General features: G+C 44.0%; 1 protein-coding gene across 2 annotated transcripts in view; it reads right to left on the reverse strand.

Moving 5' to 3' along the window:
• Positions 1–3,080: 3,080 nt before the first annotated feature.
• PPME1 (protein phosphatase methylesterase 1) overlaps positions 3,081–19,146 on the reverse strand; it is a 28,119-nt gene continuing 12,053 nt past the window's right edge. The window contains exons 3-14 of one of the 2 annotated variants that reach the window (XM_090134232.1): positions 16,760–16,851; positions 13,845–13,902; positions 13,257–13,308; positions 11,209–11,363; positions 10,611–10,701; positions 9,672–9,737; positions 8,813–8,945; positions 7,518–7,647; positions 6,716–6,760; positions 5,854–5,918; positions 4,832–4,899; positions 3,081–3,901 (exon numbers count right to left, since the gene is read on the reverse strand). In XM_090134232.1, the coding sequence (XP_089990358.1) occupies positions 3,883–3,901; positions 4,832–4,899; positions 5,854–5,918; positions 6,716–6,760; positions 7,518–7,647; positions 8,813–8,945; positions 9,672–9,737; positions 10,611–10,701; positions 11,209–11,363; positions 13,257–13,308; positions 13,845–13,902; positions 16,760–16,851 (974 nt within the window). In that variant the 3' untranslated portion in view covers positions 3,081–3,882. Of the gene's footprint in view, positions 3,902–4,821; positions 4,900–5,853; positions 5,919–6,715; positions 6,761–7,517; positions 7,648–8,812; positions 8,946–9,671; positions 9,738–10,610; positions 10,702–11,208; positions 11,364–13,256; positions 13,309–13,844; positions 13,903–16,759; positions 16,852–19,146 lie in introns of both variants that reach the window. The other variant, XM_090134233.1, reaches the window with a different exon arrangement.

Consider the following 19,146-nt stretch of genomic DNA (forward strand, 5'->3'; position numbering starts at 1 on the left):
CTACAGAGCTTCAGCCCACACTGCCCTGAATTCCTGCAACCGAAGCAGGGTGTTAAAAAACACATGGTCCAACACAGCACAGGTTACTGAACAGCCAAAGCACCACGTTTTATTACTTTCAGATGTTTCTGTACATGTGGGAGCAATCAGTGGTGAAGGGGAGGGGAAAAACACAGACTGTGGCTCCAGCATCCCCTCCTCCTCCCCACACTGGAGCACAGAGAAGGGATGTGGGGACATTTCTGAGGATGAGACACTTCCATGAGTCACCAGAAAAACCCAACGCAGACCTCACCACTGTGACAGCCCAAGAACAGCCAGATCTACCCCTTCCCAGAGGCTGCTATTGGCAAACAGAGGAATTCCTAACCCAGGCTTTGCACAAATGCTTTATTTGGAGGCGAGAGCAACGGACACCAAACAAGGTACCAGCAGGACGAGGCTGACACAGGACACAGCAGTCTCCAGAGGACTGACAGACACAAACACATTTTCCTTTTGGAAACAACAGCAAACGATACGAGGTCACCTGAGAGCTACACCCTGCCAGGCTGGAAACCCGACTGGCCCAGCATCCGACAGCAAAGCCTGCAGCAAAAACCCAAGCGCGGTCCCACAGGTTTCAGCTGCTTTGCAGATGTGGTGCCAAGTTTATGTGGAAATGCAACCAGGGGCTAGGCTGGCACACTGGTTTTTGACCTTACCCAGAAGATCCAAGTGTAGATTTTCAGGCATGTGAAGCAGCAGTTAAGCCCAGCTGACTTGCCAGACATCTCCCATTCACACTCAAGACAAAAGGCAACAGTGGAGAGGAAGAGAAACGTGCAGATCAGATCAAGATAATGCGGGCTCTCCTTCTCCTGTATCTGCATGGTGCTGGAGCAGAAAGCCAGCAAAGGGCTGTGCCCTGCTGCAATTGCTCAGCCCTGCCCTGTAGAAACAGGAAAAGCCACTCTGAAAGGTGGGAAGCAGGGCTGAAACTCAGGTCACACAGCCCCTTCCTCTGCCAAAAGACAAATATCACCCACAGCTGTCATCTCCAAAATACAGTCAGATTCCAGGGGAGGAAACCCGGTTGTGTTTGGGGGTCTGACAGCTCCAAGCACAGCCCACAGACCTCTGCATCACTGCTCTGCACTTTCACTCCTTACCACCAGTGCTTATTTCTAGAGAGTATGTCTCAGCTGCTCACAACCTGACCTCCAGCTGCAACAACCATCAGTATTTTCAATTGGCTTTGGTACAATCTCCCACCTGCTTTGCTTCTGAAGGTGTGTGACAAGGGCAGGCTGAACAAGAGAGACAAAAAGGTTTAAAAGAAAAGCAAGCTCCATGCAGCAATGTGATACAGCAACGATTTCAACACAGTCTGATGTTTCACCCTTGGCTTAATGCTGTTTTCAAGATGCCAGCATGGAGGAGCGGCCATTCAGACTTACACACTGCAGATATCCACTCAGGCTCTGTGTTCAGAGCAGAACTGCACGCTTTGGCCACACAGGAAATATTTTTTTCCAGCAGTCACAGTGCTCCTGTAAGCTACAAATGGCTGAGCTACAATTTGTCTGATGCACGCAGCCCCAGAGCTGGCAGAACCTGTGCAGGCTCCAAGCTGAAGTCAGCCCTTACACAAACCGCTCTCCCAGACCACATCTGCTCCTGCCAAGCCTCAGGGTTTTCCATTGTGAAAGCTTCCACGGATCCTCAATCCAACGACTGGAACAAAGGCAAGAGAGATTTCTAGATCATCAAACACTCCTGCTTGAAATCTGCACCCTTACAGCTCAGCCTCCTCCTGTCTGCCTGCTTTTACACAAAGTGCTGAAGGCTGTGAAAGAATGCACAGATCAGACAGCAAAGGAGGGGGAACTTCCTGGGTTTCTCTACTTTTATTAAGTGAAGGAGAACACTTTCCCCTGCAGCTCATTTTCTGTGCTAACTTTCACCTAAATACCATTTCTTTCTGCCTGTTGCTCCCTCCTCCCAGGAAAAGCAATTGCAGACAGGCAGAAATCCTTCAGACAAAAGCAGACTCTCAAAAATGTTTGCAATTCAGCCCAGCGGGAAGGGATTCCCACTCCATCCACTATTGCTCTCATCCCTGTGGTTAACTTCCCCAAATCCAGTTCTGAGACAGCCAGGACCCAGAGCTTGGCACAGAGCAATGCCACATTAAATATCCTGCTGAAATATACGTGGGGAGGACTGAGGATGCTGCCAGCCTTCAGGATGCATCAGGAAAAGATGTAGCACCTCGGTTACTGAAGGTCCATTTAATCCACCAGGAACTACAGCTGGGCTGGACGTTACACCACGGTCACAATGCAATACTGAGCAGAAAGAGGAATGTCAGGAGCCAGCAATTCTCTGTTAACACTGAGTGCCAATGGTCTGGCAATGAGCAGAGCACTCTGCAATTTGGCTTTCTTGCCTCTGATTCATGCATTTCCCACCCTGCTGTGTCGGGCAATGGGAACAGCACAAGGCCACAACTCACACATGAAGGAATGAGATGAGGAACAGCTCTCCATCAGAGAGAATCTCCACGTTTACCAGCTCGTCACACTGCTTCCCTTTGCCCCACCTGCACCTCAAACACACCAGAAGTTCAGGATGGCTCTGGAGAACTGCTGCCCATCACAGCTCCCACAATCAAGCCAGGAACAGAACTATGCCTCAGCAAAACAGCATTAAATACTGCCTCCATCACACAGCACAAAGGGGTTCTGGACACAAGGCATATGGAATAAGATTTCAGACAACCACCAGCAACACACTGAGAAAAACTGCTCCAATACGTGCCAGCTCTTATGCTCCAGAGTGATTCTTAGGAGAGGTGAAAGCAATCTGACCAACTGCCTGCAGGTAATTAACCCTGAAGAAGCATTCTCCCATGTAACTGCAGATTTATGTGGAAATACGGAAGGCAGGCAGTGAGATGATCTAGGAAGTGACACTGAAAACAAGGTGTATCCTCTGGTACTGGGCAATCAGCTGCCTGCACCTCTGCATCAACATCAGCAGGATTGACTCCAAGCTCTTCCAGGAATTTATCTGCTGCACTTCTTGCATCTTTTTCACCCCAACGATGCTGATCTCTGCTCAGTCATGTGTGGCAGCTACACAGAGGGAAGCATAAACACATTCCAGAGGCAGAAAAGGGCCAAATAGGCAAACTGCCTGTAATTCAGGCTATTTTTCTCAGTGAAAGCTTGAAACAAACGTTAAGAAAGCTGCAAGATTCTGAAACAGAGCTCACGATTCCCACCCTTGCCTTTTTGTTTTACCCTCTGGTCCAAATTTGCACAAGAAAGCAGCATCAGTTTCCTTCCACGGCTTAATCCATAAGGCTGACACTGGTGAGATGGAACTTGAGCTTCCAACAAAGCTGATTCCCCCACTGCTTTAGGGGAAAAAAAACGAATGTATAAGAAAAACAAAACAAAAACCAAAGCTAAGGGGCACTTTGAAGACGATCAGATGAATCCACGGAGAAATCCTGAAGCCTTTGGAAATGCTGCAGTGACTTTGCTGGCTCTGGATTGTCAACAACCCTTCTGCAGTTGGATCCAAGAAAGCCTGAGAACCGGTGGAGGTCGATATGACTGCTTGGGGTTTCAGGAGGTCTTTGCTTATGGCAGCAGAGAGGAGCCCACTTCCGAGGGTCTGAAGAGCTTTTCATGGTCTTCAACACAAGCTGCTTCCCAGAAAGGAAGTCCCTAAGCATGGACACATTGTGAAGAACTGTTCTAAGGGATGATGAACCTCACACCAACTTCTCACTGCTGCTGAACTGGAGAGATGAACAGATATGGGATACATCACAGTGGCCTCTGGTGCAGTTTATTTACAATATGACTCAGTGCTGGAGATAGCAGGGTATTAACAAGCAGGAAACACACTAGGAAGGAAAAAGGAGAGTGGAAGAAAAGGTCACATTAAAATCAAGGTATTCTCTGCAGATCTTTGACTTTGCCTCTTCTCCCTGTCATCACTTATACACCACTTCCCTCCACTGAATTTAAAATATGCAGCCCACATTCCTATATTTCTGCTGTTTCACCCCCAAAGGCACAGGAGAAAGGGGAAAGGAGAGATCATTGAGCAACATCCCTTTAGTATCACCAGTCCTACAGCATTGTACATGTTGAAATATAGAATTCTCATCTATAAAGCTTCTCAGGACTGCTCACTGACACACGACAGATGACCTTGAGGCAGATTAGTACCATTTGTGAGTGTGGTCTGAGCACTGGTTTAGCCATTACCTTTATGATGCTGTACACTTAGGAGGCTTTCCAAGCAACCTTTATCAATGACAACCTACTCTCATTGCTATATAGAGACATGGCTCCTATAGTTTAGTTCAGTACACCTGAGGTCAGCAGACAAAGTCTGCACAACAAAGCACAGAGCTCTACCTGTCTGATTTTACCAGCATTCCCTGGCCAAAGCAGTGTGGTACGAGTTGCTTTCAAGGCACAAGGCCTTGATTATGTAAATAAAAACCTGCTTAAACCAAATACCACAAAGCTTGTAAATTCTGCCTTCTGGCAGGCTATAGAGAAAGGAATCAGCAAAGTGAGATCTGCCTCACTCCTTCCCTTCAAGGAAGAAGGTTTCATTAACATGAGAGACAGTATGTGAAAAGTTTACAGAGAACACAAACATCAAATAATTCCTGGCTGTGATGCCAAGCTGTTTGTTTATATGTGGTTTCAGCATTATGCTAGAACTCCTAGCTACCTCCCACACTGAAAGCCACAAACACACAGTGAGAGCAAAAACTCTGCTCACAGATTGCCCAGCTGTAGCACTCACAGAGCCTTACCACTGGAATCCACCGATGGGCTCTGTAAACCTGTGACGGATCAGGAACGTAGCAACAGCTTCAGCAACCTGGAGGAAGGCAAACTAGGTCAGAACTTGTTGTGAAGACAACAAGAAATCCAGAGAGCCTTCAAAGGATGAACAGTTCCAGCTATAGTACGTGTCCTTGGGATTTTCTTGCTGAATGAAGTCTGCTGCTTTAAAACGAAGAGTTCTGTCCAACAGGCTCAACTCTATACGTGCTTCCACCTTTACACTGACCACACAATCAAGAAGTTTTTTCACCACCTCTTTCAGTAATTTCTTAAATTTAGCATGCAAAAAGAAAGGTTAGGTGAAACCATTCTGTATGTTATTTCCATGAAGAATAAATCAAGACAGCATTCTGGCACTAATCATGCCACTTAGAAGCTATGTTGAAAAGCATAACAACATTCAGGTGAAAGCTATTCCTTCAGATTGGTAAAGTGAAGCACTGGCAGGCTGGGTTTTGCACTCATGGTGCAGAACAAGCTTTAAAACCAGTCCTGTTCCCAACCACAGGCTCCACTGACACAAACTGCAGCAATACACAGCAGTCACTCTGCTTCCTCAGTCTGCAAACTGTTTCAATAGCATTTGTTTCATATTTGGAAAACTTGAGCCACCCAACTCAGCACAACACAAATGAGCTCCAAAAGCTGTGGCTTAGTGCTAGGAAGAGTGAAAAGCTTCTTGAGGGAAGGCAGGAGGTTAAAGGGAACCACGCTCCATATGGTAACAGTTAGTTCCATCACCACCAGCTTGAGAATTAAACCTATAAGCTAGCCAAGCTCTGTATCTCATCTAACATCTCAACTCAGGCTTTCCAGTCAGCTTAAAAATATGATAAAATCCAAGCTGCTTTGCAAAATAACTAGTGATGGTATCATGTCCAAAAGGCTCTCGTGGTGTAAAACCGTGCTTCATAGCAAGCAATGCCCCTGTTGTGTTTAAGCAGTGGAGACCACGATGCACGCAGCTTCACCCCCAGGCAGAGCTCACCTTGTCTGGAGCATCTTCATGGACTGCATGGCCACACTGTGGAAGGACTTGCATCTGAAACTTCCCTGCAGATCAAGAGAGTCATCACTTTTTAAGCAGTCCTGCTTACAGCAGGCCATTGCTAAACAGCAATAGTTTAGGAAAGTAATTCTCACCTATGCAGGAAACAACAGACATTGAAACCTTAAAAGCACTGTGAAATTATGAACTCTTCTAATGAGGCACTTGCATTCTTTACAAATCACACTATGCCTCACTGTGAGCATTAAAAAGAGTGTGACCTGGAGGGTGAGAGAGGGGATCCTCCCCCTCTGCTCTGCCCCGTGAGGCCACTTTAACATAACATTTATCCTGCTGCCCTATGCTACTTTCCAATACCAAATGCCCTGCAAATCCACGAAACTGGGACCAGAATTTAAAAAAATGCATGCATGGGGATGCAGAACCTTTATCTGATAGAAACATTCAGAGACCAAACAGTTTTGGATGGTCTCTAGTGTTCTAAGCTAGGAATGTCACTAAAATGGGAGAAAAAAAAAACATTAAAAAGAAAGCCTTGCAGAATATCATCCTGATTCCCTAAAAAGAAAGTGGCAGCCCCACTGCTGGAAACATCAGTCACCAGACTGAACAAAAAGCATGGAGAAAGCTCATCACAACTTCTAATTTAACCTCTTTCTTCTCGATTTCTCCACCTTTCCTATATCCACACACAATATTTTTGGACTGACTAAATCTTCAGTGCACATTTGCTTTGAAATAGACTGCCCCTGCTAAGAGGCTACTCCCCCTTTGTTCACGTACCCACAACAACAAGTTGTCAGCCAAAAAGAGCATTATGGTAACAAAATTAAATATTTACCTTGCATCTGTCCAATTGTCAGATCTTTATCCAGCCTGTCAACACCTACAATCAAATAAACAGATGTACTGGAGAAATTCCAGAAAGAATGTAAATAAGCAGAGCTTTACCAGGCATTGAGAAAGAGAAATTTTGGCATAAAAAGAAAGTGAACCAAACATCAACTTTGACAACCACTAGAACATTTCACAGCTGCACCTCACAATGGTAAAGTGACAGGAAAGAATCTCTGCCTAAACTGTAAGAACACATCTTTACCACAGCTTAGCAGCTCATATAATCACAGAATGGCCTGGGTTGAAAAGGACCACAATCCTTATCTAGTTTCAACCCCCCTGCTATGTGCAGGGACACCAACCACCAGACCAGGCTGCTCAAGGTTTTTATCTTTCCTACCAGAGCACAAGAAGGGCCTACAGCTGGCTGCAGAACATCCATAATTTCAGAAGAAAGTCACACCTACATCTGTAGGAAAGTATCAGAGTAGAGGAGGCTGAAGAGCAGCTTGGATCTTGTTTGCTCCTCTTTGCTGTTATACAACAAAAATAAGCATTTAGCACTCTAAAAATCCAGTACATCATTATGTGACACCTTGATCCTGGAGGCTCTGACCTAATTCCAAATATGCATGGTTCAAACTGACTGGTTTATGATATTCCATGATATGCAGAACAGTCAGAGTGGAAGAAATGGATGCACCATTCTGAGAGAAAGACTTGAGACAAGTGCTGACCTTATTTTCTAAATCACAACTGGGACACCACTGAAGTGAGCTGCTGCTGAATTTAAACCAGATACGTACCAGCTAAAAGCAAAAGCTTTGGAGTTGGACAGCTTAGGAAGAGGTTAGATAAGCCCCTGAACCATCCATCCCAGTACTTTTCTGTTTTCGCCAGCTCAATTCGCCACGTGTATAAGTGCTCCTTCTTTGTCTGCAGGGAGGAAAGAGAGCTCTGCATTAGTGATCAGTGGAACAGCTCATGTAAAATGAACTCCATATGGAAGTATGTAAAAATGCTGGCTCCCTCTGGTGGATTGCACACTCTCAGCAGACAGTTTTTGCTCCTTGTTTTCTGCCCAAATCACAACCAAAGTATACGAATAAGTAGTGAGAAGGTCAGCAGGAGCTACACTTCTAGACTGAAAGACGACTGCATTTTTCAGGGCATTTAATTTTCTGCTTTTTGCTGGCACAAATAGTTTGTTCACTGTCGGAAAAACAACGGGATAAATCAGCTGTAATGGTTTTAGAATCAGAATCATAGAATGGCCTGGGTTGCAAAGGAGCACAATGCTCACCCAGTTCCAACCCCCTGCTATGTACAGGATCACCAACCAGCAGACCAGGCTGCCCAGAGCCTCATCCAGCCTGGCCTTGGATGCTTGCAGTGATGGGGCATCCACAGCCTCCTTGGGCAACCTGTTCCAGTGCCTCACCACCCTCTGGCTCAAAAACTTCCTCCTCATATGCAACCTAAACCTCCCCTGCCTCACTTTAAAGCCATCCCCCCTTGTCCTATCACCATCCACCCTCACAAACAGCCGTTCCCCCTCCTGTTTATCCGCTCCCTTCAAGCATTGGAAGGCCACAATGAGGTCTCCTTGCAGCCTTCTGTTCTCCAAGCTAAACAAGCCCAGTTCCTTCAGCCTTTCCTCAAAGGAGAGCTGCTCCAGCCCTCTGATCATCTTAGTGGCCCTCCTCTGGATTCGTTCCAAGAGCTCTATGTTTTCCTTGTACATGGGGAATTTTCCTTGAGGAATTTACACTCTTAGGCTGCAATTGATTATATCACCTCCCAAATGCTGACGGGTCTTTGAAATAAGCAAAAATACCCTGAAGGCTCAGTACAGAGCACTCCTCATTCACAAAAGCCCCATTCGAGGTCATGTGCATTCAGAGCACGTGAGGAAAGAAAAACCAAAAACCAAGTGACAACCTATGATGGAATCAATGAGATGAGGCCAAGAAGAAAAACAGAAGTCCCAATATAAAGTTTCCACTGAGTTGCTCTCATTTATATCAGAACCATTTGGATAACCATGGGCCAGGGAAGTGCCATGCAAACGTATGCTGAAACACAGCAAGAAATTCCCTACCTCAGTGTCATCTTCCTTCTTCCTTTTGTTGACAGAGACTCCACCTTCATCATCCTCTTCCTCCTCCTCCTCTTCTTCAATAATGCCCTCCACGATGGCTTTAGGACCTTCAGGACTGGCAGCTCCTTCACACCTGTGAAAATAAAACCAAAACCTGATTCCCTTTCCAAAACCAAAAAGTAGCTGAGCTAAAAGCAGTCAGCTATTTCTCAAACAAGAAAAATTCCCCCCACAAGTTTAAAAACAGCTGTAGATGAAAGCAGCATATGCATCCCAGTGCAAACATCAATGCAAACAGCTATTTAAAAGAGGCAGTAATGATCAAACAAGCAACAACAGCTTGTCTTAGCAACACATGTGGAGACCTTTGTAAAGGTTTCAGATACACCAAGGATCAGAGTAGCACAAGCAGATCACGTTGACCCCCCCCAAACTCACCTTGGACCACTCCTGAAATACAGAATTAAGCCATTTCTAAAAGGAAATGAAAGGCTCTGTACCCAGAAGGCAAACCCAATTTAGGCCATTTCTGAAGCGACATTAGACTAACACTTATGTCCTTAATGTGGGCAGAAAGGAAGGCAAAACAAAGAGCACACAATCAGTAGTGGTTAATTTATTTTTTTTTTAAATGCAGCTTTTTGTGGATTCTGCCCTACTGAAATTCTGAACAGGTTTACTCCAGGTGCTACAACTACAATTCAGCTGTGGGTATCAGCAGCAATCAAACAAAAAATATATATATTTCCTAAAAGAAATTTCCACTTTCAGGAGTATTTACGCTCTGTAGTAAAGGTACTTGTAAAACAGAAGAGAAGATTTTAAGAACTTAAAATTAAAACAACACAAAACAACCTACTGTTTGACTTGACCGACCATAGAAACTCTAGCAGATTCCAGATTTCTTATTTGTCCACTTTTTACACTAGAAGAAAAAGAAAGAAAGGCAGATTACTAAATGATTGGTGACTAGCAGACCTAGAAACAGAAGCAAAACCAGATGATTTTACCCAAACCACCTGTGCTCAGGAGTCATTCAGTATGAGTCACACCATATGCCAACTTTCAGTGACTTACAGCTGGTGATTCAGGTAACTATGAATCTAAAAGACATATAGGAGAAATGCTGGTGGGGAATTGGAGCAACTCTTGGACGATTCCTTCTCCAACAACAAGCCAACTCCCAGGAAATTAATTATCTTTGTAATCTCTCTTGTCCCACCAAATCAGCCAAGGAATTGCTGACAGAACCACTGAATGGTTGAGACTGGAAGAAACCTCTGGGGATCACCTGGTGGCTCTCTGCTGGACTCTCTCCAGTATGTCCCAGTCTCTCTCATACTGGAGTTGCCCAGGTCCAGATCAGCATTCCAGATGTGGCCTTGCCAACGCTGAAGAGAGGGGAAGGTTCACCTCTCCTAAACTGCTGGTGACACTTTGCCTAATGCAGCATCTTAGTGACAAGGGTTCATGTTCCATGTGCTGTCCACCAGGACCTTTCCTGCACTCTTTCCAGCTGGGTGCCTTCAGCACAGCCTGGAGCTCCTCCTCCCCAGAGGCAGGGCTCTGCATTTCTTGCTAAACCCCAGGAGGTTCCTCTTAGCCACCTCTCAGCCTGTCCAAGTCCCTGTGGATGGCAGCACAGCCCTCTCGTGAATCAGCCACTCCTCCAGCATTGCAAAGCTGGGGATGGGAGAATGAAAGCAAGAATCTGACAAATGTCACAAAGTTTTCTTCCTTCAGGATTCAAGCTAAAAAAGCCAAGTGATTTTATAGATTACATAAGCCCACACATTACCTCCACTCAATTGCATTCTCAAGTGACTTGAATGTTTTGGGACGACTCCTTAAGAAGTTCTGCATGCTGTTCAGTGCATCCATGGCTGTACCTAGAAGGAAATATTTTCATTTTATGAGATCTGATGTAATTATTACCACGGTTGCCTATACAGAATTGCCTACCAGGGAAGACCTTCAGAGAAAGTTGGGGTTCAGACTGGATTTAATGCAGTTAAGGAAAATACAGCTTAGCACATCTAAGCCTACAGACCTACCTACTCCCATATTAGAAAATTACCAAGTAGGACATCTAGGTATTAAAAAAAAACAGCAACCACTCATCAACCATGCATTATATATATAAAAAAGCCCTCTCCTTGATAACAAGAAAGTGTTGCAGCCAAATTCTGAGAACAATAGCAACCATAGATCCCACCCAGGAGAAGTAAAGGGAGTCCCACTAGAAAGACTATTTCACACAGGTAACTTCTGTTAAGAGAATGGAACTGGCACATATTTAAGAAATGGCTAAACTTTGTGTGTTCAGGAATTTAGGGGATAAGAATAAAAAGACAAGCATGAAAGAAAGAACCATATCCAAGCATACACAGGCTTACCTTCCACAACATCTATCATGCAGAGACCCAGTAAACTCGGCACCAGGTTTGCAACTGCTGTGTGCACTGCAATGGCACCACCCATGCTGTGCCCAATCAACATGATAGGGGGAGGAAGGTCTCCATACAGAGCTTCAACCACGTTTCCAACGTCTCTGCCAAAAGAAGGTGAAAGAATGGTCAGCATCTCTACCTTGATATATTTCTGAAGGAAAAAAATGCAGATCCAAAATAGCTGTCTGGCTCCAAATCCTCTCTTATCTAATCCACACACCACTGGGACAAGTTTATTGTCTTATCACTGTGCAGCTCCATTTAGCCACCAACATAGGAAATCATTTAAGCCGATACTTTCCTGAACAAGCATGCTATTTTTCCTTTTTATAAACAGAAAGGGCTTTATTTAATTTTTTGAATTCCCAAAGAGAACCTTTTAGATTGACAACAGTTGGTAGGAGTTTTAAATGGAAGGTGAGAAAAGCCTTGCATTCTTTTGCATGGAACCATAGACTAAAAAAAAAATTTCACATCTCTAAAAGAAGAAACCTTTTGCAATTAAACAGAGAAAAACAGCCAAGTTCCATGGATGGAGGCAAAGATAAACAACACTGAACACAAGCAAAGGTTCAGACTCTCACTGGAGTACAGATAGTATAAGGAAAGCAGAGATTTCCCTTCTGTTCCATAGGGCACTGGCTTTAAGCTGAAGCTGTTACTGCTGTATATGAATGTTGGCTGCCACAATTCACAAAAAAATCAAAATAACAGCATGGCTAAAGACCAAAGCTTATTGAGCACAGTACTTTAAGGTAGCTTCAGAGGTGCCAAAATGGGCTTTTCATTCAAAAACACCTGAGCAAACTTACACCTAGTAAACCTTAAGTCAAAAGAAAGGCTGTGTAGTTTGTCTGCTCTATCAAGGAGAACACGACCAGAGGATTTAATGAAAGATTAGAACTATAATGTAAAGCTTCCATTTAAAGGCTAACAAGGAATAAACTTTAAGCTCACTTCTAAGAGGACAGAGAAGTTTAGAAACAAAAGGCAACTTGTTTTCTTCCATGGTAGTGCTGCTGCAGATCTAAAAAATCCCAATTATTTTGTACAGCACCTCCTTAGGACAGTGATGTACCAGGATCTGACAAGCTGTAAGCAGCAGCAATAAGGTATACAATGGAAGTCAGAATGCATTTCACACATGGCCTCCCCACAACAAATCCAGTAGATTTGTTCATAGGAAGGTTACAAAGTCCTTCCTGGTTTAATTGTAGTCATAGGAAAGACACTCTTTGTATTCAATGTAGACATAACAAGATTTGCTTAGTAGGAGCCGCTTGCTTTTCTGCAGCTTGTGAAGCAGGGGATTTGCATCCCAAAGCATGTCAGGACAGTCTGTAAAAGCAACCTGATTATGTGACCCACGCTGGGGAGATGCCTCCAGACCAATCACAGAATCATAGAATGGCCTGAGTTGCAAAGGAGCACAGTGCTCATCCAGTTCCAACCCCCTGCTCTGTGCAGGGTCAGCAACCAGCAGACCAGGCTGCCCAGAGCCACATCCATGCCTGCAGGGATGGGACATCCACAACTTCCAAGGCAGATACACTCTGACTGCTCAAAAGCAGAACCACCACCACCAAACTCGTGATTTCAAGCTAAAATGCTTAGATCAGTCATGTCTGAGGAAGGCTCTTTTCCCTTCTATTAGTATATCTCCAGTAAGTGTTACTGAGCATTGCAGGTTTAAAGTGCTCACTGCAGTGAAGCTGCTGATCTGTAAAGTGGCTTTATAACTAAGGGGAGACCTAAAGAATGAGTCCACTGTGAAATACAACTCGGCTGGCAGAGGTATAATTCTAAAGAAATTTTAAAGCTGTCCCAAAATAAAAGGAAAAGAAGCAAAAGCTACCAGAATTATGTGAAATGAAATTATCTTCCAGTTGCCTTGAACAAAGATTGAGTGTCCTCCAATGTTTACTGCTTAATCAAGAAAAGAAAATAGATATGTGGAAAGTGAAGTACTGAGGGGAGCACATAAGCTTCCTTACTTTGACATCGTCTCCGCAGACAAATCTTCAGGATTCCTAACTTTTGTTTCTCCTGAAAAAACAAAACAAGTTCCTGTAAGCTGAAAACCTTCAGACTCCTCAGGATGTGGAGCAGAAACGTACAAAGCTTTCTGGCACAATTAGAAAAGACTCCATTTCAGTTATCATGAATAATTAAGGAACCCAGAATTAACAGAAACTCTTGGTACTTTGTCACATTATGGCTTAGGGGCAGGAACAATCATGGGGAGTGTTTCCATATTCACAGTGTACCTTACAACTGAACAACACACTTTATTTCTAATGGTAAAGACCTCCTTTAGGATATGAAAATATAGAGGAGGGGTTGCTGCCAACATGCAGGAAGAAGCAAGCCCACCATCACCTTGTACAAAGGCACGGGGAGCTGAGGGTGCTCATATATGGTGTTACACCACTTCACCCATCCCTGCACTAAATAAAAAAAAATAAGGATGCCTTCAGGATAATTTCTCAGTCATTTTGGGAAGGATTCATTACATCTCCTTTAAAAGGCAAGTCAGCAATGTGCTTATGTGATATTTAAATTCCTGTATTTATTGTACTTACCATGGCCTCGGAGATCTAAAGCCACAATCCTGCACTGAATTCTGCTGATGATTGCAGACTGGAAGGAAAAAGACAACATAATTTGCAAAGTGCCACATTCCATCTGCAAAAGGATTAGCATCATTAAGCATGGAGTGGAACAGCACCAAGGACTGGCATGGTGGGACAGAACCTCCACTCCCAACAGCTGAACCTGCAGGTTGAGGTCCCACAAAGAACTCCCCCTTATGAGCCACCCTCAGTAAACCAGAGCTCCATCCTTCCTACCATTGTTCACATCATCTCTGAGAAGAATATGTATTTTATTGTGCTTTAAGATATCTTGTGTTTCCTAGGGAAAGTGAATTCAAGTCCTCTAGCAGAAGTTGAGATGCTGAAGCAGTGCTCCCCTTTCCCAAGCCACACATGTTCCAAAATTAGCCCCAGCTATACAGCAGCCATGAAGATGAAGCAGCTGCCTTGCAGCACTTATTCACTTGGATCTTACAGAATGGAATTTTACAGTAATGTTGGAATGCACAAAATTGATTAGCCCAAAGATGTTGGAGGGGAACAAGAGAGGAATCTTTTTAAAGCAAGGCGATGATGACTCTATTTGTTGCTGACAGCTCAATTTGCATAAGTTATTTCAGGCATCACAGTGATTAAACAGCCTTCTTTGTTGGAAGGAAGAATTTTGTGTTGAAGAATCATTGATTATTTAAATATCAGCCCTGTAGGAATGGAAGAATTTGTTGAGGGGCTGTTAATACAACCATCCACAGAAGGGGCAGATCTGAAAGGCAACCAGTCTCCCATTTGGTTGTTCAGCTCTTCAACTCCTAAGTGAGTGCAGTAGCCACAATTCAAACAGCCACAAGTTCATATTTCAGACCCCAAAAGTCACCCCAGAACCTCAATTTGCAAGCTGCTTATGCTCCTAAGCGATGACTTAACTCAGCAGATGAGCTGCCTTCTGCTAAAGATCAAACCATTGTCATCAGAGAATGAGGAAAGAGCATCAGCAACATGACATGACAGAATGGGAAGCTTTCCAGCACCCTGAGTTGTATCCAAACAGAAACATTTTGGGCAAGAGAAGCACTAGCAGATCAGCCAGGAATTTGCCAGGCCAGTAAGCAAAAGAAGAAAGCAGCACTCTGGCTCTGCAGGCTATTCTTCTATTTATAGGTTGGGGCACTCAGTGCCTCCCAGTTTGGGATTTTCATGTTTGGTTGTTCTTTTGGGTGTGAATTTTATAAAGACATATAATAATATATAATAATATTTTATGTTTGTTCAGTACTTTAAGCATTAAGATTAATACCTGGCTTAATTGCTTAGGACAGACATTATTTTCAACACACCCACAGGAAATAATTTAATACCAGCTGCATAAAGGTGTAGCTAATTATTGTGCCCACTTCTTTCCCCAAAAGCACAGTCAGATGTGTGCTTTGCATCTAGGGAAATCTATGTTATCTTTGTCAGCTGCCAGCAGTAACACCAAAAGCCCAGAAAGCACAGTGTTATAATGGCAGTCACTCCACTAAATCCAACAAGCTTGAGATTTTTTAAGTGTGAAAATGGTTTGCTACTGAAAATAAGAATTCTAGAGAGGGTGGTGGCATCTCGTAGGAAGATGTTCAACATAGAAAAATGTGGCTTCATATGTCTGCCTCTGGTTAAAAGCAATGGCCTTCAATCCAACATTTCCAAGGCTCTTGGAAACTATGATCAAAAACAATTGCTTGACCATCCTGGCAACCAATGATCTACAAGCAGGTAAGGACAGAATTTAGTAAGAAAAAGGTTTAAGACAAAGTTCAGCAGTTTCCTAAGACACACATCTGCATCAGTCTCTGGGTCAGCTACAGCTGCAGACATACATGAACTAAGCTAGGTGTTGAACTGCCATTCCATACCAAAATTGCAGCCCATTTCATGAGGCATCTTTGGGATGTCTTGTCATAGCACACAGTGGTTTACCCACAGGTTACACCAAAAGGATCATGCAGTAGTAGCAGTCACCTTGGGAATTCAAGAGCAGTTGGCATTAATTCTTGCAAAGAGTTCATTCTTGTTACATGCATGACATAATAGTAGGCACAGAAGAGATGCTGGATATGAGAAAGATTTTCTTCTCTGTAAAACTGATGATTCACAGGCTGCCCAGGGAGGTGGTAGAGTCACTGCTCCTGGAAGTGTTCCAGAACCAAGGAGACGTGGCCACAGTTCAGCAGGCAGGCTGGGGATGGGTTGGGGTTGGACTCAAAGATCCTAGAGATCTTTTCCAACCTCCATGATTCTATGATTCTGAGGTCCCAAATAGAAATAACAGACACTTCAAGAGATTTTACTTTACCTGCAATCCTTTAAATTTTCTCCCCTGGCTCTGGTTTTGTTCTTTTTTGCTTGCTTTTTTTTTTTTTTTTCTAAACAAATGAACACTTTGGGGATGGTACTTTGCTTCCATCAGCCCACGTGCTTGCTTCTATTGCTACAACCTCTGTCCATGTTTCAGAGAGCAGCAAATGAGATTCCTCAAACAGGATCTCAAGCATGCAAAGAGTGTTATGATGAGATAGAAGTGTTGAAAATTGGAAAGCAGCCTTCCAAAAATAAAAATCCCAAAAAAAACCCCATGGGTACACTGTGATAGATTTGTCTTAATGCTTCATTAAAACATGCAAGCTATGTGGAAGTTTGAGATGCTGCTGGTAATTAGTGGCCTAGATGATACACCTTTGCATACATTTTGCCTGCCTAATATATATTCTTAGATGACTTGAGTCAGGTGCATACCAGGAGATCATAACATAGTTTCTGCATTTATTTTCTCTACATTTAACACAACTGAATGGTTAGCAGCCCAATATGTTTACAGGACTACATTTGCATAAATATCTATCTCTATAAATCAACAGTTTACTTACAGTAAATACAGCCCAGGAAAGAGCAGAGTGGCCTCCACCATGTAACAGCAGTAAGACAGGTCCCTCCAATCCGCTTTTGTAAATTCGAAAAGTGTATGAACAGTTAAGGACACTTCATGGTTAGGTTTTAAATTCTGCAATCACAGTGTTTTGTTTCTATGCTTGAGTTCTCAAGGCCTCCTTTCTGCCTCTGTGCAATGGGTTTGTGCAAGCATAACCAGGACAAAACTGAGCTTGGTTTATATTTCAGAGTTCTTTTCCTACTGTGCAGGACTTCCCCTCCTCTGTAACGTACACATCTCAGGCCTAAACCTTTTCTCCTCCTTCTGCAACAACAAAGAGGAAAAATAAACCTTACTAATAGCTGCTATGAAGCATGTGATTTTAATGTGGAGTATTTTCCACTACATTTAAAATGAAAAGTCAGGCAAGCCAGAACACAAGATGTTTTAGGACAACACAACTACTCTCTGGCATATACATTCACAAAGAAGCATCACAGTACTCACCTGACCACAACCTACCAGAAGGAAGCACTAGCTTCTGTTAAAGGTCACAGGGTAACACAATAAATCCTAAATAACAGATTTGCTTGAACTGGATGTGCCCATGTCCATCACCTATCCAAACAGGTCCATTACCCTTTGAACTGCTTATGAAGCTTCAGGGGTGCGTGTGATGCTTCACAAGGAATGCAGACACGGTGCACACCACAAAGAATTCATAGCTGGAATTAGACAAGCAGATTTAATGAGAATATGAAATAATGACTGGGTGAGTAAAACAACAAGAAAATGTTTCACATTTTAAAGCGTCATATGCTATTGGCAACGGAGAACTAACTGAAGTGTGATAGGGGTTGAAATAATTTGGAAATTAGGTTTTCTTAATGGATAGACCAAAATAGGATGTACATGCTTAGAAATTATAGAACTACTTAAACTACAGGGTTTGTGTTACTTAAACAAAGATAAAACAATCTTCACTTTGCAAAAAGATATGGAAGTACCTCTTGTGCCACTTCTGTCAGACATACAGGCAGCTGCAGGACCCCTGGGAAGCCCTATGTCCCAGAACATCCCACACTATTTTTCAGGGTGCTCCCAGGGCTCTCAGTTAGCACACACCTATTGTTGGTGGGTGCAGGAAGCCTGTGAATGGGACACCCAAAGCCAATTCATGGCCTTTGCCTCTTTTCCAGAAGTATCTAGACAAGCTGAGCAGTGGGACCACGTGAACCTCATGAGATTCAGCAAAGCCACGTGCATGGTGTTGCACCTGGGTCGAGGCAACTCTTACTACTAATACAAGCTGGGGGATGAAAGATTGAGCACAGCCCTGTCAAAAAAGACCTGGGGGTACAGGTGGATGGAAGCTGGACATGAGCCAGCACTGTGCCCTCACAGCCCTGAAGGCCAACTGCATCCTGGGCTGCATTCAAAGCAGCACGGCCAGCAGGTCAGGAAGGTGATCCTGCTCCTCTGCTCTGTGCTGTGAGGCCTCACCTGGAGCACTGCATCCAGATGTGGAGTCCTCACTGCAGGAGATACATGGAGGTGTTGGAGAACATCCAGAAGAGGGCCACAAAAGTGATGCCGGGGATGGAACAGCTCTCCTATGAGGACAGGCTGAGAGCTGGGGCTGTGCAGATGGAGAAGAGAAGGGAAGGCTGCGAGGTGAGCTGAGAGCAGCCTGTCAGCATCTAAAGGGGAGCGACAGGAAAGAAGGGGACAGACTACTGAGCTGACAGAACAAGGGGAAATGACTTCAAGCTCCATGACAGGAGACTTAGGTTGGATGTAAGGAAAAAGTCTTTTACAATGAGGATGGTGAGGCACTGAAAAAGGCTGACCAGAGATGTGCTGGATGCTCCATCCCTTGAGACTTTCAAGGCAAGGCTATCAGGCCCTGGGCAACCTGATCTAGCCTTGGTGTCCCTGTGCAGTGCAGGGGAGTTGGGCTAGATGGCCTTCACAGGTCCCTTCCAACTCTAAGGATTGTATGATTCAAACTGAGTACATCAAAGAGGATAACAGCCATCAGCTGGATTAGAGCATAACAGAAAGACTTACAAAAAGGAGTCAGGTTGAAGAGAAGTATAAAAACACTACAAACATTTGAAAAGGAGCAGGGATCTTGGAGAGCAATAACCAAAAAACTAGTTAGACATTGCTGGACATTTCCATGCTGGCACCACCACATCTGTGTGGACCAGGTTGAGAAGTTTCCCTGTCTGCACATCAAATTGGGGTGCAACAAATAGCAACCCACTCTTCCTGGGGATGCACGTATGGTCCTTTCTATGGGCTATGGGGTGTGGTTATAGGGCTGCAAGGGGCTTGTGGCCCCTTCTATGGGATATGGAGTGGGGATGGGAGACAGTGGGG

The sequence above is a fragment of the Phasianus colchicus genome, chromosome 1 (assembly GCF_987193195.1).
Source record: "Phasianus colchicus chromosome 1, bPhaCol1.hap1.1, whole genome shotgun sequence".
Taxonomy (NCBI): domain Eukaryota; kingdom Metazoa; phylum Chordata; class Aves; order Galliformes; family Phasianidae; genus Phasianus; species Phasianus colchicus.